Source organism: Plectropomus leopardus, chromosome 7 (assembly GCF_026936395.1).
Source record: "Plectropomus leopardus strain MGB_pleo_1.0 chromosome 7, ASM2693639v1, whole genome shotgun sequence".
Taxonomy (NCBI): Eukaryota; Metazoa; Chordata; class Actinopteri; order Perciformes; family Serranidae; genus Plectropomus; species Plectropomus leopardus.
This window is the reverse complement of record NC_142182.1, coordinates 21929503-21954602: the sequence shown is the minus strand read 5'-3', so window position 1 is coordinate 21954602 and position 25100 is coordinate 21929503. Positions and strand designations below refer to the sequence as shown.

The 25100-nt window shown below is 39.0% G+C and overlaps 2 protein-coding genes across 2 annotated transcripts in view; both read left to right on the top strand.

Annotated features, from left to right (window-relative positions):
• Window positions 1-15115, top strand: part of lrriq1 (leucine-rich repeats and IQ motif containing 1) — a 50235-nt gene extending 35120 nt beyond the window's left edge. The window contains exons 23-26 of the mRNA XM_042496379.2: window positions 2940-3054; window positions 4742-4802; window positions 5374-5494; window positions 9759-15115. Of these exons, the coding sequence (XP_042352313.2) occupies window positions 2940-3054; window positions 4742-4802; window positions 5374-5494; window positions 9759-9892 (431 nt within the window). The 3' untranslated portion in view covers window positions 9893-15115. The remainder of the gene's footprint in view (window positions 1-2939; window positions 3055-4741; window positions 4803-5373; window positions 5495-9758) is intronic.
• Window positions 15116-15268: 153 nt separating this feature from the next.
• alx1 (ALX homeobox 1) lies at window positions 15269-24863 on the top strand. The gene is made up of 4 exons (XM_042495471.2): window positions 15269-16644; window positions 17068-17372; window positions 17759-17887; window positions 22111-24863. Exons 1-4 carry the CDS (start codon window positions 16455-16457, stop codon window positions 22450-22452), a joined length of 966 nt encoding a protein of 321 aa, XP_042351405.1. The 5' UTR covers window positions 15269-16454; the 3' UTR covers window positions 22453-24863.
• The last annotated feature ends 237 nt before the right edge of the window (window positions 24864-25100 follow it).

Sequence of the window (25100 nt, the reverse complement as noted above, 5' to 3'; positions counted from 1 at the left end):
GCAGAGGGGGGAAAATAGGTGTGGTTTGAACTTCTCTTTTAGGCTCCCTTTTTCATTCTTTACAAACCACTTCTGTCACTTTTGATTATACAACTGAGTATAACACTACAATGCTTTTAAGAAGACACTGTCCAATCAAGATGTGTGTTCCCAATTTGTTAGATCTCTTGCGTCTCCTCTCTTTCTATAGCCACTTTTACATAGAGATTGTGCTATAGGGCTTTGCAATTAACAGGCAGTGTAAATGTGGCTAACAACTGTGGGCTTTTTGGTCTCTCCTTCTGAATTACACAAACTCTTTTGGCTTTACACATGGTTAGACGACATGTCACATCAGTTTGTTTTAGTTTAAGCAGACCTTAAATAGACAGTTCATCCCAAAAATCTAACATACATATTTTCCCTCTGAGCTGAGGTGTAATTTATCAGAACAGGCTGTTTTGATGTGAGTTGCTGAGTTATTTAGATATTAGTTGAAAGATGTCTGCCTTCTTTCCAATATAATGGTGGCACTTGGCTTGTGACGCTTAAATTCTAAAAAACGCAACAGCAATGTCTGTTTCCATAAATCATAACCTTGTTGTTCAAGATAATTCACAGACCTTGTTGTGAGCACTTTTGTTTAGGAACAATTTCTTTCATTTCAGCTGAAGAGGACACCATTGGCTTGTGACGCTTAAATTCTAAAAAACGCAACAGCAATGTCTGTTTCCATAAATCATAACCCTGTTGTTCAAGATAATTCACAGACCTTCTTGTGAGCAGTTTTGTTTAGGAACAATTTCTTTCATTTGAGCTGAAGAGGACACCATTACCTCTCATCCATGAAAGATGCAGGCTTCTTTCTGAGGAGTGATATGGTTGGCGAGTGTAGTTTGGTAGAAAGAAAATAGTTCCTACATGAAGCTGCTCACAAAAAAGTCTGTGTGGATCATGATTTCTAGAAGGAGACATTGCTGCTGAGTTTTTCAAATGATTGTCTTTGGCGCTTTGAGCACCACAGAGTGCCATTTAGTTCCATAATATTGGAAATAAGGCAGACATCTCCACAGCTGATATCTCCAACACTCAGCAACTCTCACCAAAACAATCTGGATTGACAAACAGCATTACAGGTGAGAGGAAAAAATATGTTTATTTTTTTATTTTTACTTTGGGGTGAACTGTCCCTTTAAAACTTGAGTTACCTCACTTGCTGATTTGCCATTCTTACTTTAGTTGTAAATGTACACAGTCTTACTATGCAAAGCAAATTTATGGTTAACATCACAGGTATGCTCATTCTCTGTTTTACTTAAGAGAAATTGTTTTGGATAATATAGCTACATTTTTTTGGTTTGTTTACAGTTAGTTTGTCTGACTGCTTGTGATTCTTGCCCCCATATCTCAGCAATGACTTTAACCAGAAGTGTCCAGTGTATTCCCTTACAACCACACAACTCAGTCATGGCACCGTTTCACTGTTTCTGGGGTCTGCACTGGTCCTGATCTCGCGTTGTTTGTCTTTGCTGTCAGGTTGGAAAGGAGGAAGCTCCAAATCATTGTGTCTCTCCTTCAGCTCTGGTTTGCTGTGGGGCCAAAACCCCCATCTTCCTCCTCCCTAGCTCTTGGATATTAAGCCTGAGCTCGCCCTTTCCTCAGTAGAGACGAGATCGCTTAATGTGCTTAAGAGCCTCTCTTAACAGGCATGACTCCTACAGGCCCCCTCCTGATGTCCTGGAGGAGTACTAGAGGGGGATTCAGGAGGTTGGATGGGGTCAGGAGGGGGATTTAGAGGGGAAAAGAGAGAGGAGAACCCCCCCATGCTACTGGAGCTACATAAATGGGAACACTTTTCATAGTGCTCATCTTGTATCACACTAAACATATGATTGCCACATTCCAGTATTCATACATTCACTTTTGTGGATGTCAAATTCACTGTCTGTCTTTCTTGCAACTTTTGATCTCATCATAGGATTCTATGACATTGAATGAGGGCAGCAGAGAACTCTTTGTTTGGAGTGCTAAATTAAGTTCAGTATATGAGCAAGTTGCTGTTTAGAAAACATATTTCTTAGAGTGTTTTACTGGATAGCCTGTGTCCTGTCCCTCCCTGTGCATTTTCAGCTTTGGGAAGTGCGAGTAGCCATTTCCTGCCCTTTGCTGCCCTGGGGGGGAAGCATCTATCACTTGACATTTTTAGTGCAGCTCCTCAATTAACCCATGAAAACTGTAAAGCTTTTTTCTCCCCTTTTACAACCCAGCAAAGGCGAGTAAATGGCTTAAATAAATGCATCATTAGTTCCAGCATTGGGCTGTCAAAATTCATTATCAGTTTACACCCATCTACGGCAGCATTACTGTCAGCGCAACATAAATGTTTACTTTGAATTACAACATAATTATGGGATTTCAGCATAACTCATAAATCAGCAGCCTTTCAGATTTCTTCCTTTAACAAACTGTTGGAACATTGCTTAGATTAAATTTAACAAAGAACCACAATTGTTGAAATAAAAAGGCAGATTCTCTTCTGTCTTTCAGAAAATGTAAACATATTATAGTAATGCCCCTGAGTCCTCCAAACAAATACACCACCTTAAGCCCAAACATAAACGCTTGGAGCTCTGACCACTGATATCCCCCAGCGCTGAGAACCCTGGCTGGCTGTAATTACAGTGAAACATGGCAAATGTTGCTACATATCAGGTCCATGAGCTGTTTATTTGTTGAGCTTGTACTTTGGTGAGCATCTGTTAACACAGCTCCTTCGCTGCAGTATCGATTACACCTCCTGTCATTTAGAAACATGCCACCCTCACCACAACATTCGCTGATTAGGCAACACAGTCATTCTTTGCTACTATTGTCATCAAGACTGTTACTAACTGACAAGAGGAGTGGGAGAAAAAATAATCAGCTGTGGCGTTTATTTGATTTTTTTTTGTTGAGTGCAGTTCGCGAGGCTGAGCTGGGCCTTCGGCAGGCGAAGAAGGTGGAGCGAGTGAAGCAGGGACGAGCTCAGCAGTGGCTGCATACCCAGGCTGCTCAGTCTGACAGGGACTCAGAGAGGTGAGGCACTTAATGTGGGGCATAAGATGGTGTTGGCTGTGTGTTGTGTAACTGAAATTGCCAAAGAAATCACCAAAGAAAGGTGTATTTGATAATTTTATCTTGGTAATATTTATCGGTTTTGCTTGTATCTGTTGAAGTTTTGAATTATTTGTCTGTGTGATTTTATAGCAAGGTATGTAGACGTTGTTTCTGGAAAGACATTTTGCTGTTCAGTTTTATCAAAATGAAACATTTCAATACTATGGGCCTCAAAAATTCACCTCTGTTGTACTGGGGAGGCAGCAGAAATCTTAGAGACGGATTTCTCAAATCCTCAGCAAATAAAGCTAGAACTATTTGCATGGCTAGATGCCACCAGGGGTGATATATTTTCTATAATTTGTGTGAATTGATCTTTTAATTATCTGATATCATTATAAGCATATATTATCAGATACTTCCTCTAGATATGTTTTGCTTGTTCTTTTTCATTTCAGTTTTTTCCACAAAAAGTTCAGTTACCTCCAAAAAAGTAATTAAAAATAAATTTTTATTCTAATATTTTAACTGGTAGACATAAGATACATATAGACATACTACATTTGTGCACCATCAATGTACGTCCAGTAAAAGTGCTTGTTTTTGCCACTGATGGGCTCAGATTATTATTCAAAGTGTGACAACATTATGGAAAGGATCCCTGCAGAGATAGGCTTTTTTCCAAAGAATAGGATCCTTTCTGCTTATTTAGAAACGGTCCCAAAATCGACATTGCCAACCTCACCAGGGTCCATTTAAATAAACAGTGATTTTAGCGTGTTTAGAGCAGGCACATTTTCTCATCTAACTGGGGGGATTGGGGTTTATTTTAACAAATCCAGAGTTGGTGATTTTTGTAACAGAACAAAGATGAACAGAGATGATTTCTGTGAGTTTTATTTTGTCTTTGTCAACTTTGTATGGAGAGTGTTTTACTATGATAAAATTATTGTTTATTAAAAAGAGTTTGGTGGGTTTGGCAATAGTGATTTTGGGTCTGTTTCTGGTTAAACAAAAAGGATCTTTCTCTTTGACAAAAGGTCTATCTCTGTTGTAATCCTTTCCATAATGTTTTGAGACACTAAGAATAACAATCTAGGCCTGTCAGTGACAAAAAAACAAACAAAAAAAAACAGTGGACATACATTGACAGGGCACACTTGCCCTCAGTGATTACATTGCAGTCTGTTTTGCGGTGGTGTGTGCAACCCTTTTCCTCAGTGCTGGACAAATTTAAAAACTTGTTGTTCCCATTAGTTTCTTTGACACAAAAACATGGGAAATAGGGTTCCGTTTCAAAAACACCAAAATTACCCTTTAATTAGCTAATATATTCTTAAGCGATAAAATTGAATTATTTGTGCAGTACTGATTTTTGAAAAAAAAAAAAGATTAGGGGCTTAGGTATCTTAAAGAAACTTACACTTCAGTATAACCACTGTATCGAAACACAAGTAGTGTTTGTAAAAGAGGCAATAAGCATTTAGGCTCTACCTAATAGACATTAAGATTATCATACATGACATCTGTATTTATTTTATGATATGTCAGAAGTAATTGGATAGAACTGAAAAGGAGAAACTGCTGAATGACTTGAAATATGCAGAGTGCTAATGGCTTTAATGTTTGGCTTTTTATTTATTTATTCATTTTTTATTATTCTCAGTGCGCATTTCTTACCAGAGATCAGCTCAGACGTTCTGAGTGGAGGCAGAGTGCAGCTCGTGGTAAGTAACCTCCCCTCCTGCAGTTCATTCACTTCACAGAATGACAGTGAATCTTGATTTGAATCTTTTCTGGGGGGCAGTTGCATGTATGTATCGGTATGCAGTATTTACATTCACCAGTCAGAGTCATGTCCCGCGCTGTACGTTCCCTCTCCTGGAGCCTGTCTCATCAGCTTCGATTTAAAGGAGGCAGGGGGGAGGTTGGTCTGAGGTTTAGCTCCACAGTGACACTTTCAATTGGATCAACTGGCTGCAATTTCTTCATTTTACTTGCAGAAATCCCAGTGTCACTTCGTAGCAGTTTGCCTGGACTTGTGAACGAAACTGATGCTCATGAGGTCTTTGAAGTCAGAAACTGCAGGTCTCACTGTGCCGTTATAGAGCAGTTTGAGTTATGATCACTGGCAAGAGGAGCCGCCCCCTTCCTCCTGTTTCTTAGATATGTTCAGACTGCAGAGCCGCCGCTTGTTGAATGTTTTTCAAAATGCTGGACTGCTTGCGTGAGACGTGTCATGTTGGGTCTCAATTATGTGTGCGTGTGTTTGTGTGTTTCTGTGTGTGGTGCGTGCAGGCCGACCCGGGATACACAGACCGTCTGCATCACGCCAGAGGATTGTGGGCCAACAACAGTTTAGCTGCCCAGCCTTGCAAAGAGAACAATTATTCTCGCAGAAACTCTTTGGGTCATGCAAGTGAGTCTTGTTAACTTCACAACAATTTTTCTACAGAAATCCCCCTGTTAGTGGGGATTTTTAACTCAACTTTGAACAGAATCTGAAAAAAATCATACAAATCAATCTTTAAGTAAACTATTTCTGTTTTTAACCTACTCACACAATAACTAGTAATACAGATACATGGAGATTTAAAGCTTACTGAGATAACTTTACTAATCAGTCATACTGATCAGTGTCCACTCAGAACATTGAAAGTACTGATGTTTTGATTTGTCACAACCCAAAGATATTCAGTTTACTTTCATAGAGGGGTAAAGAAACCAAAGTATTCACATTTAAACAGCTGAAATCAAAGAATTTTGACCTTTTCTGTCTTAAATATTACTCAAAGTGATTAATTGATTATCAAATTTGTTGGCGGAAGTTATACTTCAACCTCCGAAATCATAGATTGTGATTTGATGCATTTCATTGTGTGCACATGTGTGTATATACCTGCATATTAAGCACGTCTGTGGACAGATGTTTCCATGTTTGCACACTTGCACCCACGGGTCTTGGGTCACACAGACCTGAGTCCGCCGAGCCAGGGATAAAGGCTGCTGCTTATTCAGCCCAGACTGAGTCCACCGGTCGGCTGCTTTAGGGAGGGGAGGGAGGGGAGCCATAAGGTCGGGCCGGGGACAGAGTGCCGTGAATTTCTCCTTTGACAGGAAATGGGCAGAAAAAGGGAAAAAAAAAAGAAGTCCTTTCAGTGTAGAATGACTGGCCCTTCTGTCAGGAGACGTGGGGCTCAGGAGTTTGAGTGACAAAGATGCTACTGACAGGCTGACGGCAGATGACCACATTAAACAAGCCCAGGAATCCGAGTGAAGAAGAGCCCCTGTCCCTGTTAACGAAGCCAAATTGGATTCCGGTGATGATTTTAAAATGATGTCCACGAGGTGCAGCAGCAGTAGGAGCGAGTGTCGTGCGAAGCAGGCAGACTGTTGTTCTGGGCCTGGACAAAGAAAGACTCTTTGTCTGCTCTGATAAAAACACCACTTATAAAGATTGTGTGGGGCAAATTGGAATATGAATGTATGTGTAAGGCAAGAGCAATTTTAAAAACGCCAATTACATATTTTATAAACACGGAAAGGGTATCTAATGGTCTCTGGGCTGCATTATCAAAAACCTGTCATATCAGAGGAAATAAGGTGAAATCAGCAAATCAGGAAAATAGGAAGAATGCAGAATCTTGGACTCATCTTTTTAAAGTCAGACCTTAAGAGTCAGTAACTAAAAAAGCAAAAGTTTATTTTTTAAATTGTTGTATATTTGCCTCTGAAGTGGCAGGCATACATCAAAGTTAAGGTTTAAAGTGAGAAGGTTCACTTAGTTTGCCATTGCAGTAAAGACTACATAAATACTCTATAACCAACTCTATAACCTATTGCAATGCGATACCCACCACTCGCTGGGATAGTGCCATAAAATGCGTCTCCAGGCCCACAAAATATTTTGTAGAGGAAACCACTTAAGTTGCATATCTGCTCCCTCAATTTTGTCCGCTGTTCAACTGTAATAGGAGCAAAATGATGGAAAACAATTTATTTGGTCATAGTGGTCAGGTCAAATAAGTGGCCATTTTGTTATCTCTGTATGTTTAACAGCATGACTGTACAACCTGCACTGAAATTGGCAACATGTGCGTTAGGTTTTCTGGTTTTGATTTAGAACAGATAATTGGACAAAAGTCTTTAATAAAGTAAATTCAGCCACCAAAGCTGGTCTAAAGTATCTGAAAAAAACACAAAGGGGTGTGGTGGTTAATCTTGAGACTACATTCCATAAACCATGAGGAGGAGGAACACTTCGGACGAAAGTAAAATAAAAACTAGTGAGGTAGCATCAGGTATGACTTGTGAGAGAATGGATATTCTATACAGTGTGCCAGCTGTGCAGATATTTGGAGCTGGGTCAGTATCTGTGATGCGTCCCAGGCCCCCCACCTCCCTCAGAGCCCTCCCCGCTGTTCAGCTCCCTGTGTGGGGCGGCTGTGGAGACTGCAGTCCCGGGTCCTACACGTGGAATGCATCATGCCTGGTAGAAGCACTGCCTTTGTACTGCGTGTTTGAAAAGCTTTGTACTGATCCCCAGGTGAAATTTGAAGGGCCTCTGACACAGCACACAGCGCTCCTGGGAGTCGGAGCACACAAACACAAAACTCACCTGCTCAGACTTAAGTCTTTACAATGAGATTTAATATTGTGTTATCGTGAGACTCTTGAGACAGACACCAAGCTAAGGTCAAAAGTTGCAAATTCTTTGTTACATTTAAGCAACAATCTCTGTATTAGCTGTTTGCTTGAAATCAATAGAAAAGCATACCAAACATGAGGCAATGTCCTGTAGCATATAGTACCTAATGCCTTGATTAATGAAATATCAAGCAGCTGGTTAGCAAGTGCAATTGTAAGAGCAAATTTCTTTTCAAAGTGTTTCATTTACCACAAAAGATGGTTTTGTTGAATTGCATGTTGCACAAAATCAGACATGCATGGTAAAGATAAATCCCTATAGGCTACTGTTCATGGTAGAAAGTTGGTGCACTTGTAAATTCCATGAAAGACAACATGAAACCACATTTTGACAAAGCTCAAGCAAAAATGTGTACAAGCATTGATACATTACTTGTTTGTAAGCTAAGGCACAGGGCATCCTTCCTTTAGAAAGTTCTCTATGATATTAAGCATTTATGTTTTTAAAATGAAGACAAAAAGAGCAGACCTGTCATAACTGATATGTGAATACAATATGCAGAGCTAGCGAGTGCTTAAAGCTACACTTGGCAACTTTTATGAAAATAACTTTTTGTCATATTTGCTTAGAGTGTCACTACATCCACAGTAACACATGAGACAGATAGTCTGTGAAAAAAATCATGTTTCCCCTCCTCCTAGCTGCATTTGCAAGAATCTTCTGCGTCTCACGGAAAACAACCAATGAGAGCTGTCAATCACTGCTCGTGAACTGTGGTCATACTGTCAAAAATTGGCAGAATTGATAAAATATTAAGACTGTAGCAGACTCAGATTTATGCCAGTCAAATCAGATTCAGCAGTTTAATATGAATAGTTTATAATTCTTTTTTTTTTTTTCAAAAGTTTGAACGGGGCTCTGAGGGACATTCAGTGTTACAGCGGCATTCATTTAGTATAGTTAACAAGCTAATGGTCCAAATGACAGATCGCAGATGTGCAACAACATTTTTGCTGACACTAGATATCAAACAAAACTCAGAGACTGTGTTGTATGAACTTTCTGTGAGCTGTGAATTTCCCACTTCTTCACTTTAGGGTGTAGTCTCTTTCCTTCTTTGTGGCTGCCTGCATCACAGCTGCTTGTACCAAAGTAAAGTGAGCTCGTCAGCAAAATCTGGGGACCAAAACTTCCCCGAAGTACACAGCACACTGACTAGCAAAAGTCTCTCTAAAAAATAACTGCTTGACTTAAAGCAATCTCATTCGACTGAGGGGTCTTCAACTGATGATTCAAATCTCTGTATTTCAAGGGGCAGCCCTATCAAATATGGATCAAGATTCTGTCACTGCATTGCCTACTTCTCACCTTAAAGGTTTTCAGAGACATATTTTAGTGTACTGTTTAGCTGTAAAATGAGAAAGTTTGTGACCCAGCCGGTGGGCAGAGCTTAGTTTTGAACCAGCTTTGTTCAACATGTCTGTTGGGTCACAAACTTTCTCGTTTCATAACTAGACAGTACACTAAAATATGTTTCTGAGAACATTTCAGGCGAGAATGCAGTAACAGAATCTTCTTCATCTTTGATCAGTGCTGCCAGGTTTCATGAGCAGTAACTGACAAAAGTTACCCACAGCAGCTTTGAGCACTCACTGCTGTGGTATGCCTGCATATCAAACGTGATTTTGCTAGATTCTTGCAAACCACGTGTGCTCTTTTTGTCTTTCTTTTGGTCATTTTTGTAGTCGATGATAACATGGTTTATCAATAATCAATATCATAAAAAGGTTGTTCTAGGAAGGACTACCTATGGCTTGCAAAACAAAGTCTCTACATTTGTCACAGGGTTAACTCTTGTACATCTGAGGACTTTTTCCCAGAGGGATTTTGTCAAAATTTAAATGTCATTTACATCATATACATGTCATTTAAATAGCCTAAACTGTGAATTACCATTTGGAATCTATGATGGATTAATTTCACGCTGCTTGATTTACATAAGAGATATTGATTCATTTTCCTTCTATGTCTCCAGGAAAAGAAGTTCCATCTCCACAGCGAGTCTCGTCTGCTCCGCTTAAAAAGGAGCGCATCTCCTTCCGGGACAACCCTGTCCAGCTGAGTGGTGGCTGGGGCGGGGGCAAGAAGAGGGACAAAGTGTACAAGTAAAACACAAACTCTTCTACAACCACACCACCTTTCTCTACTGTCCTCACCCGACACCCAGAGTATCTTTCAGGCAGATACGTTTAATGTTTTTGCGTCGTCTGATACATATCCCACAAAGAATGCAGCTTTCTCATATGGTCATCTAGTTCAGGAAAGCACATTTATTCATGAGGAATTATCATGCACTCGAATGTTGTGACCCAGGATTTAAACCAATGGATCTCATTCTCACAATTTTCCCTCCGTGAAGAAGACTTTCTGTATTTTCATTTTTAATGCTATTTTATAGGCCGCTCTGAATCCCCCTGCAGCTGTTCTTTTCAGCCGAAAACTCGAGCTCCCTGTCCTGAAAATTAATTAGGACCAATAGGACCTGGACCAGCCCAAATATCTTCAGGCACTTCCATTATGTTGATTCAGCTCGAGTATCACTGCCTGAATATGATCGCAGCCAACCAGCACCAAAACACATGGAACGAAAATGGCACGCTTCATATGCAAATGATGATAGGAAATAAGAACCAGGACCTTTAATACCTGTGGATTTGTGTCTCTTTGGATGCTGAACTGTTGTTTCTGTGCTCTTTACTAAAAAACAGTATTTTTAGTTTGTAGCCATGGGAACAGACATGCTTTTTCCACTTCTCCTGTGCTCTCTTAAGAGTAAAGTTTAATAAAGCCCAGAGATTTAAGTGCAATTTCCCCATTATGTGACTATATTTAGCTCCCTCTCACCAACAGTGGGCTTGAAATTACTGCTTTTATGAGCCGAGCACAAACATTGGTGTTAGAATTAGAATGATGTTTTCTTTATTTCCAGTCGTGGATTATAATGGCCTTGTCTGTGTATTTGAATTTGGAGAGCTAAGGCGTCCATCCGCAAACACTGCCCAACCGGAGGCGGTGAACCTCAGGCTTGGAGGTTCCTCACTGGTCCGCCGCCTGGAAATGATAACTTAATGAATGTCAAAACAAATAGTCAGGGCTGCAGAGTGGCTCCCTGGCAGGAAATGCACGTCTGTCTATTTATTTTCCTCCTATCTTTCACTTGCACATGTCTGGAGGATGTGTTTTGACTGTACACAAGCTGATGGGGGGATTTTTGTCTTGGAGAGTGGCATATGCCAGAGATGTAGTGGTCCTGCCCAGTCGGGGGCTGTTGTGAAAACCAAGAGCGGAGTTCTCCGACAGGGGGAGACGGACTCTTCAGGCTCTCTGGGGGATGTCAAGGCGGTACATCAAGCTGTCATTCCACAACTGTGATGATGGAGAATTCAGATTTTTTATTGCACATATAACATGAGCAGACAAGTGACATAAAAGTCCAATGAAAAGTACTGAAACTGGTGTTTTTTAAAAAAGTTAAGATTAGCTCTGGCTTTCAGAGCTCTTCCCTACAACCACTGCTTCTGAAATTATATTGTTAAACCATCGTCCACCAGTCTTCATTAGATTTGTTTTCTTTTGGGTTATGGGTAAATTATATGTAACTTAAGACATCCAAAATCCATTGCCTGTTGAAATGAGTGCTCCACCGCACATTTAGATAACATGAAAAATGTCCCTCTAAGCCCGAACTGCCCTGCCAGCCTGACCTCAAGTCAGTAAATGTTGTCAGATACAGCCTGGTTGAGAGAGGTTTGGTATCCAAATCTCTCCAAGTGCTCTCTTCAAGTGCATTAGAGAACCATAACAGTTTGCTTGCAAGTTTTTGTATGCTTTCATTTTTGCATACTATCATTTTTGCTGACCATTTTTAAAGGCATGCTGCACAGTTTTAGATTTTTGTAAACAATTTTAGCCATTGGTTTCAGTTCATTTCTGTTTAAAATACACCAGCAGACGTGTGGAACTTGCTCAAGTTGTGTAGTTAATCACAGTGAACATCAAGTCTGTGTTATTTTTGACAATGTGATATTATCATTGCATGGTAATGCACCTATGTAAAGTGTAAAAAGAATACTGGCAGTTCAGTACTGAGGCACATTATGATGAGGCGATTGCCTCTGGTACGGAGGCCCTGAGGCTCAACATTTAACACATCACAATATTTCAGAAAAATCCTAATTTCAGAAAACACTAAGGCATTTGAGAAAGCTTCAACATTTCAATGTTTTACAAAACACAACATTGTAGAGAACACAACAGCATTTCCAAAAAGTGCATCTCACAAATCACATCAGCATTTCACAAAACACAACAGCATTTCACAAAAACTGCATCATTGAATAAAAAAAATGCTTTTTACAAAACATTTCAGAAAAATTCATTTTAAAAAATCTAACATTTCATAAAACACTAATACAAAACACAACAAAATTTCACAAACCACTAAATTTCATAAAACGCTGCAACATGTCATAAAACACAACAGCATTTCACAAAACACTACATATCGTAAAACAATGCATCTTTTGATAAAACATGACAGCATTTCACAAAACACTTCATTATATTAACAGCACTATAAAAAAAAACAACAACATTTTGTGAAATGTTTTGTTTTGACCCCCAGGGTCACCATCCTCTGGTGCTAAAACACAGTGCTGGACACACGTTAGACCATCTACATTACATGTGTGTGCGAGCAGCATTATACACAAACTGCAATGTGGTTGTACCGTGGCAAGAGTAAAGCTGATTTGAATGTGCTCTTATATTTATTATCAGGTAATTCATAAATCATAAATACACTAATGCCATGGTTTTGGTTGGAGGGATTTTCTTTAAACAGAAATTTATAGTGATGTAATTTTTCAGAGATATATGGCTTTGGTAAGTCTCAACACGGCAAAACACTTAAAAATGTAAAATAACCTTAACTCCAAATCCCACAAACACTTACTGATGAAGGAAAATGGCATAAACGATCTTTTCTTATTTATTTCTGCCTCATGACACAATTAAGAAGCTCCTTTAGCCAAAGTAAAGAAGTAGGAAATGGACATAAACTTTGAGGAATGTGCAAGCTCTCCTGGAAATGTGAAACCAATTTATAACGAAAATGGGAATAAAGTCACACAAGCAGAAACTTTTCTGCACTGGATCCTGGTAAAAGTCAAAGTTAATTTATTCCCTGAATGACAACTGCTGGCTTTAAATATCACATAGATGAAAACAGGTCCTAGCCTCTTCATAAAAGTTGAGGGTAGCACTGATGTCACAGGTAGCAGGCCTTTAGAAAATTACTGTTAGAGGTTTGTATATTTATTAAGGTAGAGGTGAATCATTTAAATGTATCAGATGTTGGACAGCGTGTCTCTGGTGTCTTTGACAAAGATACAGAGGACAGTTATGTAAAGAAGTGCATGCATACAGTGTGTATGTGTACTTGCATGAGACTACATATCTCTTGCATATTTTAAATATGATAAAAAATGTATACACAACTTGAGTTTACATTATAAAAAGTGTCAATAATCTATGTTTAGTAACACATCTTTTTGATATCTGCATTTCAATGATAATCCAAACTTTGAATTGTATTTTAAAAATAAATTCTGCTCATGAGAGCTGAGTTTATGGGCCTCTTGTATCTGCAGCTCAAGGACTTCCAAGTTGTCTACAGCATTTTCTTTTTGCTACTAGACTAAAAACATAAAAAGATGTTTATACTTCAACTGCTTGTAATTTTGTTGTAGGTACTTTATGTGCTTGTGCATCTCTTGATGAAAGTTATTTTGACTAATTCTGTTTTTAAAATGAAATTAATAATATAATTTAAAATATCAAAGATAAAATCGAACAGTCATAGAGACCTCTGGCTGTTTCCATCTATGTTCTGGATTGACCTAAATCTCTTATTTATTTTAAGATGCAAAATATTAAGAAAACATTTGAATGTTAACGGTCATTTTAAAAGTGCTAATGTGCAGGCTCACCTTGCCTTTCTAACTTGTTGCTGTATGCTCTATTGATAAAAATTCTTTAGAACACTTTTTAAAGCGGTTATATGAAAAAAATCTTCTCGTGATCAAAAATTGGTGTTAGTCTTGTATCACAGCATCTGGGTTTAGTCTCACTGACCATGCTGCCTGGTTAGTTCTGGTTTCAGTCATAGGTGACTTGTAGAACATGTCAACTTGAACCCAGATGACTTTGAGTCAAGTGACTGAGAGCTTTGTCAGTGCTCAGGAATGCCCGACTCCTGAACAAAAAACAAATGATAAACAAACAAAATGGAAACAAACGTTTAAAGCACGAATGTGCTGCTTTCACTTTTTGATATTATGAGCCAAATGTTCTGCAGACTCAAAAGACATTCCCAAAATTTGTGCTTTTGGAGAAAATAAACTCTGGTCGTTTCTGTGTTTTGTGGCCAGCCAGAGTTTGAAGACATTTCAATAGATTGAATTAGACCCAAGGGTAGCTTTGGGCATCATGATGTCATGTTTTTGCCTTCTGAAGTGGCACGTTTTGGCCTCTTGGGTCCTGGTTTGGTTGTGTTGGACTGTGATCAGTCACATCAAGACAGAAATGAATGATAAGTAGTTCAAGTCACTCATATTTTGACCATGATGAGTAATGTTTTAACAAACTGGCAGTTTATGTTTTTTATTAAAAATGAAGGTGGAGATCTTTCCAGGTGGCTCACATGACACATTCACTGCAGAATTAGTCTGAGCGGTCGGGCTTAAAGCGACCAAGCCGCCCAACTTTACAAGCCCACGCAGCATCTATTGTGGCAGGAATTTCCATCCGAAGACCCACCAAACCACAGTGAACTTTTCACATTTTCTCCTCAGCGTGAGCCAGTGTGCGAGGTCATCTTAGAACCTCAATAAGGCACCCCCCTGCTACTTAAGAGCACCTCTATTTATTTTTATTTTTTCTCCCGTGGCACTGTGAAGCTCCAGGTAACTGCCACTGACCCCATAGCGAACCAAAGCTACGCATGGTGTGCATTACAGGTGGTGTGGCTCATGGGTGGAGATGTGGAGGTGGGAGATAGACTTTGGTTAGTGGTAACATAATTCCTCCAATAAGAAGAAATAGAAGAACAGCTCTTCCTGTCCTCTTTGCAGAACTCCCTGTTGAGCCTTGTGTGTCTGCTCCTGAGGGCAGCTGCATGGGCTCAGTGGAACTTTCCTGCATGAGGATGTTTGCTCTTAAAGTCAAGCAAGAAAAGGTTAATACTTCATTTACATGACTTTTGCATGTCGAATTAAATTCTAATTCAGTGTTATTGTTAGCCTACTAAATTTTCACACAAGTGAAATTGCATTCCTTCAGAGAAATACATGGTCACTGTTCACTGAGCAAAAGGCTGTGGTCTTTTTTTTTTTTTTAAATGTGTACATGCTTTTGTCGCGACTGAAAAATTCTTTTTAAAAAAATCACTGGTAGCCTACTTTGATATCATGGCAAAATCGTGACAATAATTTTGCAAACATGTGACCCAAAACGCGAATTTCATAAACAGTACTCACTGCAAATCTTACATGTATACATGCGCCTAACTATTGACCGTCGTAGACATTAGATGCACACTAAATAAGTCAAAATAAAATTAAACATTTTGAAGAAACTCTTCGGTGCAACTCGGAATTTAAATTAATAGTTCAGGGTGTACTGGATATGAGCGAAAAATAGATCTCGGTTTGAAGCCACAGGTCATATTAAAATTCGTGCAACCTGCAAAATTATAGACTATATTTTTGTCCTTGTTTATCAAAATGTCAGTATTTAAAAAATCCCTCAATTAAAATCCTAGTTGGACTGCGATTTAAATTTGAAGCATGCGTGCACGTGTCAATAGCGATTAAATCGAGTAATTTAGGACTACCGTTTCGAAAGAAAACAGAAGAACAGAGCCGTATTTTCTTTGCACTGAACACATTTTGTGCAAGCTGCACATGCTTTAACTGAACTTTTAAAAAAACTTTAATAAACGTTAAAATGCATTGCTTTCTTATACAAATTTGTAAATGTAAAATAGTGACAACGCGTTTATAGACGTGAAATATGAGGTTCAACAAACATGGCAGGGCCTAATAAGGCTATTAAAAATATAAGGCCTCAAATCAATTAACCCAATTCAAATAAAATTACATAAATACTTGCCCCCACCCCTCACATGCATCTAAAGAAAAATATAGAGCATTTTGCTGATCACTTTATCCTGATCCTGTAGTTTAAACTGCCCAAAAACGAAATGCATGAACAGCAGCGACCTTGAGTATCCAAAGAATCTGATTAAATCCCATTTGAAGTCACAGCTCGTAGCTGCAGATAAATCATTGCCTCATTTTGGATGTCTAAACATGTTGTAAATTAAAGTCAGTTTTGATTGTTTCCTCTCAGAGTCCTTGTGTGGCTCGAGAATCACTTTAAACTGCTGTTTGGTTTGGATTCAGGGCGTGGGAGGAGTTGGGTGCTGTTTCATATTCAGAGAGGAGGGGAGCTCTTTAAGGAGCTCATTCTCTTTGGGGCTATAAAGACGTTGTGCCTTCAAGACAGAGCAAATTAACTCCATTGGCGAATTATTGCATTACAAGGCTCCGCTCATCGGTGCGCGACGGTTTCTTTTTTTAATGATTAAAGCGAGCGGATTTCGGTTAAGATGATGGAGTACATGGAGGATAAGTTTGCGTTGAAAAGCCAAGCGATGAAGGCCAGCGATTACTACATGGACCAAGTCATGGAGAGCCTGGACAGCGCGCAGTACTTCACCAAGTCCTCCCCGAAATGCGTGCAGGCCTTCGGGCTTCAGAGCGGAGAACACCGCTCCTCGCCCTGCGGAGACCAAAGTGGTGCGTAAAAACTTGTTTATGTAACTTTTTGTGCATCGACACAGCAAGTTCTCATATGAGTCGATCTGCAGCTGTAACATTCAGCATACTTTATTTATTTATTTTCTCTAAAAGGTTTTATTGTTCAGTTGTCATCATTAGATGTGGCTTACTTTAAAAAAAAAGTTTTTGCCATTTTTTTTTAATTTGAAAATTGTTGTAGGCTGTGTATTTCTATTTTTCCCCTCGTATATTACTTTAATAGGAAACAGAGGATCAAAGATAAGTGATAAATTTGAGTTTTGTTTAATAGCTTAGTGTACGTAAAACGTAATTTGTACTGTCCATATTTATTTATCATGTTTAGGTACAATATAATGCGTAAATTTGCATATTTAATGCGTAAAAATGTATATTTGCTAATAAATCACTTTCTCGTTCCAGCCACTTACGTGGTGCCAAAAACAGACGACGACACTTTGCACTCGGACCTCGGGAGATCGATAGATAATTGTTGCACCCTGCGGGCGTCCCCGGTGACGACCGGACAGGAGAAAACGGATTTGGACGACATGGGAGACAAGTGCGACAGTAATGTGTCCAGCAGCAAGAAGAGGAGACACCGGACGACCTTCACCAGCGCGCAGCTGGAGGAGCTGGAGAAAGTGTTTCAGAAAACTCACTATCCAGATGTTTATGTGAGGGAACAGCTGGCCATGAGGACGGAATTAACTGAGGCCAGAGTGCAGGTACAGTTTATCACCGCACTCTTATTTTGTTCACTTTAAGGTTTGGAAAAAAAGAAGCCATAAATAAAATATAAAATAAAAAAAGACTAAACATAAATATGGAGCAACGCCGTTTTGCGTAAACATAGCTCGGATAAAAAAATATGTTTAATTATTTCAATGTATTGATTAATACACACTTTTTGTTTACTAAAATAGTTCAGAAGGATTAATTTAAATTTCAGGCTGCAGTTAAAAAAAAAAGAAAGAAAAAAGAAATTAGTTTGCCAGAATTTGACTTACTTTCTAAACGAATGCCACATGATGTATTGTCACATTTTATTTGAACTAACTCGGTTTCGTCTCACCTTATTTTATTTTCACATTTTGTTTTTTTTCCCAATTAGGTTTGGTTTCAGAATAGAAGAGCAAAGTGGAGGAAAAGGGAGCGCTACGGGCAGATCCAACAAGCCAAAACTCACTTCGCAGCCACCTACGATTTATCAGTGTTACCGCGGACCGACAGCTACACACAGGCGAGTTGTGTTCAACGTTTTCTAACAATTAAGGTTTTTATTTTTGATGTCAAATCAACCTCTGATGGGAGTTTTCATCTATTTGTCAAAAGGACGCTGGTGCATACTGCTCACAGCGGCCTGTGATCTTCGTTCTACTTTTCTGTAAGCCCCTTCATCTAAAATAGTCATTTAAAAAAAAAAAATCAGAACAAATGAATGGATGTGTGTATATTTCGCGGAGGGGAACAGGGGACAAGCCCCTCTCAATATTAAGTATTTGTCCCCCTCAATAAAAAAAAAAATTAAAGTAACAGGACGAAATTAAATGTTCACCATGATTTCATACAAAAAATGCACAAGTTGGTGCACAACATTCACCAGGATGCAGAAAATTAAGTGTTTTTCATTTTTTCATTCCAGGCAGAATATAACCAGTTTAAGAGTATTTAAAAATAAACTTTGGCCATTGAATGAGCACTGTTATCTGCATAAATCAATGCATGTCATTGCAGCTTTATTAATCACTTATTATAGAGCCCATCTTCAGATAAGAGGCTGGACACTGATTAGAGCCTCTGTGAGGTGTCACGGCTGAATGAATGGCCTTATATCAGATTTCATGTTCGCTGCACATTTGTCTTGCTGCTTGGACAAAGGTCAGGTACAAGATGAGGTGAGAGGAGACGCAGACTGTCAGTTTGTCCTTTTGGTGGGTGTTGTCTATCAGATTGGGCCTCAGGTTTTTCAGATGGAGGCGGCAGCTGCTCAGATGGGTGTCTGTGTGTGTGTTGACATTTTGAGCTTATAGAAAGCAGTCTATGCATACAATTCAAAGAGGTAGAATTGTTTGCCCTGGTCCTCTTTGCCCTGGCTCAAGACCAGGTCAGAAATCTGTTCTCGTATTTTCCCCGCACATGTTTCTGATAGATACCCCTGGATACCAGCCATACCCTCTTCTCCCAGCTGATCCAGATTACTGTCATTAAATGAACTGTCCTACATGTAACTGTGCTGGCAGTGGGTGTTTTTGTCTCCCTAAACACAGTGGACATGGATTGCATTCTTGTGGGTTTTAAAGAGTTTGGTTTTGTTTTGTTGACTATGAGGGTTTTTGTTATTCTTGGCTAAAGGCTGAGGTCCTGCTTATCGATGGCACATGTTGTCAGGAACGTGTTGGCAAAGCCGAATCTCGAGCTAAAGCTGTATTTCAGTGCTACAAAAGAAGTTTATCTTACTGTCAAAGTGGATTTTTACTGCATTGGTTTGTGGTTTTTCTTACAAAAATTATGTCGGTGAAAGGCGTTTGTCCTGCATTGAGCAATAGTCAGTTTAGAGTTTTGCAGGTTTTTTTGCTCGTTTTTTTTCTTCAAAATGCTGAAATTCAATTTTTGTACACTTATCTATTTATTTAAAATTATTTAGTTAGTTTTTATTTTTTCCAGAAATATAATTATAAATTTAAACTGTGCGGGAGAAAGCGCCAGTGGTGCATTTCAGTTACTTCATTTTGACAAGATAGAATTAAGGAACAAATGAATTTGCATGCTCTTCACATGCTACTTACTTACGCTGGCTTAACCTCTCAGTTTGATTGAAATCTTGGCGAATGAAACCAACTGAACTGCCTCAGAGTGAATGAAGTCATTTGGTTGTGATCGAGCTGTCAGTTTAGTCGGCATTGCACGTTAAAGACAGATGAACATGATGTTCTGGAAGCTGGAGCTCCCGTCTATAAAGTCAGTCATGTGATGTTTGCTGTATGCTGACCAGATGGGATTATATCTCCTCTCTGTCCGCTTTGTTCTCTGATACTTTTATAAAATGCCAACAGAGGCTGCGTGTCACTTTTGTGATGAATTTTCAAAATATATTATATAATCATAAGATGCTCTGTGTCTTTGGAGTTGTTTGGATCCGTGTGCATTCAGACAACGTTTGATACATTAAAGGGTCACTTTATCCCTCTAAAAATACATTTTCTCATTCACTTCCAGTGTTACAGCCATGCTGATAGTTTTGTTGTAATGCAGTATCTGTAAGATTTTTGCCTGCACCCTAATACAAAAGAGGTGAAATTCCTTCTTTTTTTTTTTGCTCAATGCTTTGACACAAAAATGCTTCTCTTTCCACAAACAGTGTCTGTGGTAATCTGGATAATCCACTTACATTGCTGTCACAGGCGCCATTTTTTCCTGCCAGCGGCGTTAGGTGACGACCGTCTGCTTGGTTCCTCTGCTACTGCAGATTGTTATCTTATTTCAGAGCAGCAGACTTGATGACTAAAATCATTGTCATGGGTCACACCTGGGCCCGGGGTGAGCCGAGCACATACGAGCAGCAGTCATTCTTTGGCCTGCAGACCTCCTCACCACACCTTTGCTGTATTTGTTTTTGCAGCACAACACCCCTATAGCTCATTTTCACCCCTCTACTACTGAATACAGATTTCTTCTACCTATCTGTGCAGTTTGTTTGACTTTTTAATATATTATTTTATTGGTTAATTTTACCCATGTGTCTCCCTCTTTTTGTTCAGCTTAAGAGACTGGTTATGACAAATGGGGCTCATTACCCCTGGGTTTGTTTTTAATATTTGGGGTGGGGGGGTACTTATGAACCTGGGGTCCTCTGCCAGAAAACTTTGAGCATCAAACACTTAATTTCCTGCATTCTGGTGAATTGTTGTACACCAATTTGCCTTTTATGGATCGATTTACAGCATAAAGGTTTTAATCTTGTCACAATAAAAATCCTCTGCTACATTTATGTTTTTATTGGGAGGGGGACAAATGCACATATTCTAAATACTGAGGGGGAGGTGTCCCCTGCGTCCCTCCCTCCCGAAATGTATACCTGTGCTCACAGGCGCTATTTCCTCAGTAGAAAGTAGTTCTAGTGAATACTGTGTGTATGTGTGTGTATGAAAAGACAGATATCTAGACCCCACTAAAGTTAAGTTAGAAAATATATTTTTTTGTAAAGCTGGTGAGACATCCCATAACCGTTTTCACTATATCTGTAAGAAATTAGTGTTTCTGCCCACTTATTTGATCATTTAACTTTACACCCCTTTAACAGCTACATTGCTTGAACAACTCACCGTTGACCAAACTCAACTACACCAGAGAATTATTATTAGTTTTTAAAGCTGTAGTTACAGTAATATTTCTGTAGAGATTTACTGCCTAAATTTCTATATTTTTATGCAGGATATTCTGATAAACAACATCTATACTGTGTGACAAAAAAATCTCAAACTAAACGCTTACTATTGTTTCCGGGATTTCAATTGCATCTCACAGCTATTATCAGTGAAGGGAATGAAACAGGTGTCATTAAGTGAAGTGTTTATACTGCACATGTTAAGGTTGGCACGTGTCAGATTTTCAGTGCATGATTGGCCAAGCTATTATTATATTATCTGGATATTTATAGAAAAAAACTAAAAACCAATAAAATAAAATCAAAAAAATATTTAAATGTCAAATTCATCTTTATTTTTTGGCACCTCAAAATACGAGTGTAGGGAGGTGGAGCCAGAATCTGTAAACATCTGTGGTTGGGAAGGGGAGACGAAACTATAACGGAAAAAAAAGTGATTGAATTCATGCTCTGCTTTTTACAGCATTATTTTTTAGATCTGAAGTTACAGCAATATTTCTGTAGAGATTTAGTACATACATTTATTTGTCTTTATGCAGGATGTTCCTATAAAAATGATCTCAAATCAAACGGCATAATTGATATTCACAATGATATCAAATGGAATGGAATGATACAGGTGCCATTTAGTGAAGTGTTAACACTGCACATGTTAGGGCTGGAACATGATAACAATATTACCTGGATATTTATTGAAAATTTGAGAACAAAAAAGTCAAAAATTGTCAAATTGTCGAGCCAAATTAATCTTTATTTTTATTTTATTTTTATATTATGTGTTTAGTTGTGTTTAAATGATTTAAGAGGCCCTGGATTATTTACAAGATACCATCATATGTGTATTACTGACATGATATCAATATGACATTTTTTAAAAAATGTCACATACTTCACCAATACCGGTATATCATGACACCCACTAGTACATTAAGGCAGAGTATGAATTCAATTCACCTTTGTATTTAAATCTTTGTATATACTAATTTTCAATCCCTTAACATTAATTTTGGTGTAAGCGCTCCGATGCATCTTCATGAAATTAATCTCCCTCGCATCTAAAACTTTTTTTCATCCAGCAGATTCCCAACAACCTGTGGCCGAGCCCTGCTCCCGGTGGCTCTGTGGTCTCCTCCTGCATGCTGCCCCGAGGCTCTCCTCCCTGCGTCACTTCCTACTCCCATTCCCCCCGTTCAGCTGCCAGTGCTGCTGAACATGGCTACGTGGGCTTCCCCAACCAGCAGAATCAGTTTGGCCATGTTTCCCTCAACAACTTCTTCAGTGCAGATTCCCTCCTCACGCCGGCCGCCAATGGTCACCACGCCTTCGAGACCAAGCCTGAGTTTGAGAGGCGCTCGTCCAGCATAGCCGTGCTGCGCATGAAGGCCAAGGAGCACACGGCCAACATCTCGTGGGCCATGTGATCAGGGTTCTTGTGCATGTCTGGAAAGTCTGCATAATGTATGGAAAAATATTTTTGAAGAATTTTCAGTTTGTACAAAGTGTGCAGATTGATCAAAGAGTCAGAATTCATATTGAAAACAAGCTGTTTGTCACTCATCAATATTTCATCTACAGATGTAGATGTAACTTATTTGGTATTGTGAATGAGAATCAGCTATGGACAATTTTCATCACCACATTGCCCTGCTATTTAGATCTGCAACATATGTAACGCCTACCAAAATTTGCTCAACGGGGTCAAAAAAATATGGTATTGATAACCTACGTAAACAGGAAATGAGTCAGGATTTATGGTTCTCTGCATATTCTAAAATCTGCAAGTCAAAAAGCTCAAGCTTGAAACAAAAATATATAAATAGCCATATTATTGTGTGACAGACAAGTTGTCAAAGGCACTTAAAGGGACAGTTCACCACAAAATCAGTGAGTTGCTAAGTGTTGGAGATACTAGCCGTAGAGATGTCTGCCTTCTCTCCAATATAATGGAACTAGATGTCGCTCAGCTTGTGGTGCTCAAAGTGCCAAACAATACATTTTAAAACTCAACTGCAATGTCTCTTTCCTAAAATCATTACCAGAAAATAGTCAAGATAATCCACAAATCTTGTTGTGAGCTGTTTCATCTTGGAACTACTTTCTCTCTATTTCACTACACCTGCAAACTATGTCTCCGTGCAGAAGGAAGAGTGCATCTACTCATGGGCAAGAGCAGTAAGTTATTTTTGGCGACTAATTTTTGATTAAGTCTTAGTTTTAAACAAAATGCATGTTAGTTTTAGTCATATTTTAGTTACGTTTATCTTTCATAAATTTAGTTAGCAACTCAAAATGTTTTGGTCCAGATTTAGTTGATAAAAAAGTCATAACATTTCAGTCAACTTTTAGTCATTATTTTTAGTCATCAGGTTGTTTTTTATTTATCTAAGTAGACTCCTATGGGAATCAACACATAAGAAGTCAGGGGCTGCTAACAGCCACCTCTACAGCAGCTCATAGCTCACAACTTGTGCTAATGGCCTGCATTGGACTGAGTGTTTTTTTGCAGGCTAGTGCAGCCCGTCGTCGCTCCAGTCTGATACTGTTCATATGGCAGGAGAATATAATTGAAAGCATGGCTGTTCTCGGCTTCGTAGTTAAAAACATTTTAAAAATACTTGGCAGGTAATAATTTATCTACTCCTCCCTCTACTCCTCTCTGAAAAAACAAAACGTACATTTTGTCACATTTTTATTGTTATCAAAGATCTATTTTTAGCTTGTCACTATAATTTTTTTTTGTCATGGAAAAAAGGGTTGTTGACAAATGTTTCTTGTCATAATTTTTTCCAAATAAATTAACACTGGAGGAGAGGCTTGTATATAAGACAGACTGGAATGTAAACATTATAGCATCCTTCTGGGCTGAGTTACAACATTAGCTGGCTCCGTGGTGTTAGATGGGCTAATGAGTCGATACACGCTTCTTTCTGTGTGGTGGTGATGTTGGCGGGTGAAGTTCAGTGGAAAGAAAATAGTTCCTACATGAAACTGCTCACAACAAGGTCTGTGGATTATCTTCAGTGACCCAGTGTTGAGTTTTTCGAATATATATATATCGTCGGTGCTTTTAGCACCAAAAGCTGAGTGTCACGTAGTTTAGTTATAATTGAGAGAAGGCAGACATCTCTGCACTCTGCAACTCACACCAAAACAATCTCGATTGATAAATAGCACTACAGGTAAGAGAAAAAAATATGTGTTTTTGATTTTGGGGTGAACTGTCCCGTAAAGGTGGAGATGGTCTAAACATTCATGTAACTAAAGCAATACATTCATATCATTCAGGCTTTCAGGGTTTTGTCCAGTGCATTTTTTTCCAGCCCGCAGTCCTTTCTGGTCAGACCAGATAGTTGTCAAACTGTGGAGGTGAGAGCTGTGATGTGAATAAGCTTTCTTTGTTGTTGTTTTTTAATGGAGGTCAGGGAGTCCTCAGTGTTTCCTCTTTATCAAGACGGACAGAAGTGAGAGATGGAGGTGAAGCAAGAAAAACTCCGGGTTCTGATGGGATTTGATCCCAGTGTGGGTACATTTGGATCCAGAGGGAGGGGTCCCAAACCACTACAGCATTTTCTAAGCACTGTGAATAAGCTTTGTTACCTACGCCTTTCCTCCTCCTCCCTCGTTCCAGCTCAGGACCGAAGATGAGCAGCGTGGAGACAAACTAACTTGACGTACTGACATGTCTGTGTGCTTTGCAGCAAAGCTCTGTAATCTCTGTCGTCTGCCTCTGTTGTGTGTCACAGGTACACGATGCAGACAGAGGAGGCAGGTTTTAAAATGGTTTGTGTTGTAAATTTATCTGTTGGAAGTATAATAAATGGATGTCACTTGATTCCGGCATGGCTGTAGTTTTTTAATTGAAAAATGACAATGTGTAAAGTACAGTCTGGTAAAACTGTGTATTTTTCTTGTCAACAAACCTCATGAAAGTGCAAAACTAACAATGAAAGCATCCTACCAGTAGGTTTAAATGAGTATCTAAAGTGTAAAATATCTGTTTTCTCTGTACCATAGAGCTACATTAGTGTCCCAGGATTATTAAAAACACATTAATGATGTTCAAAAGCCA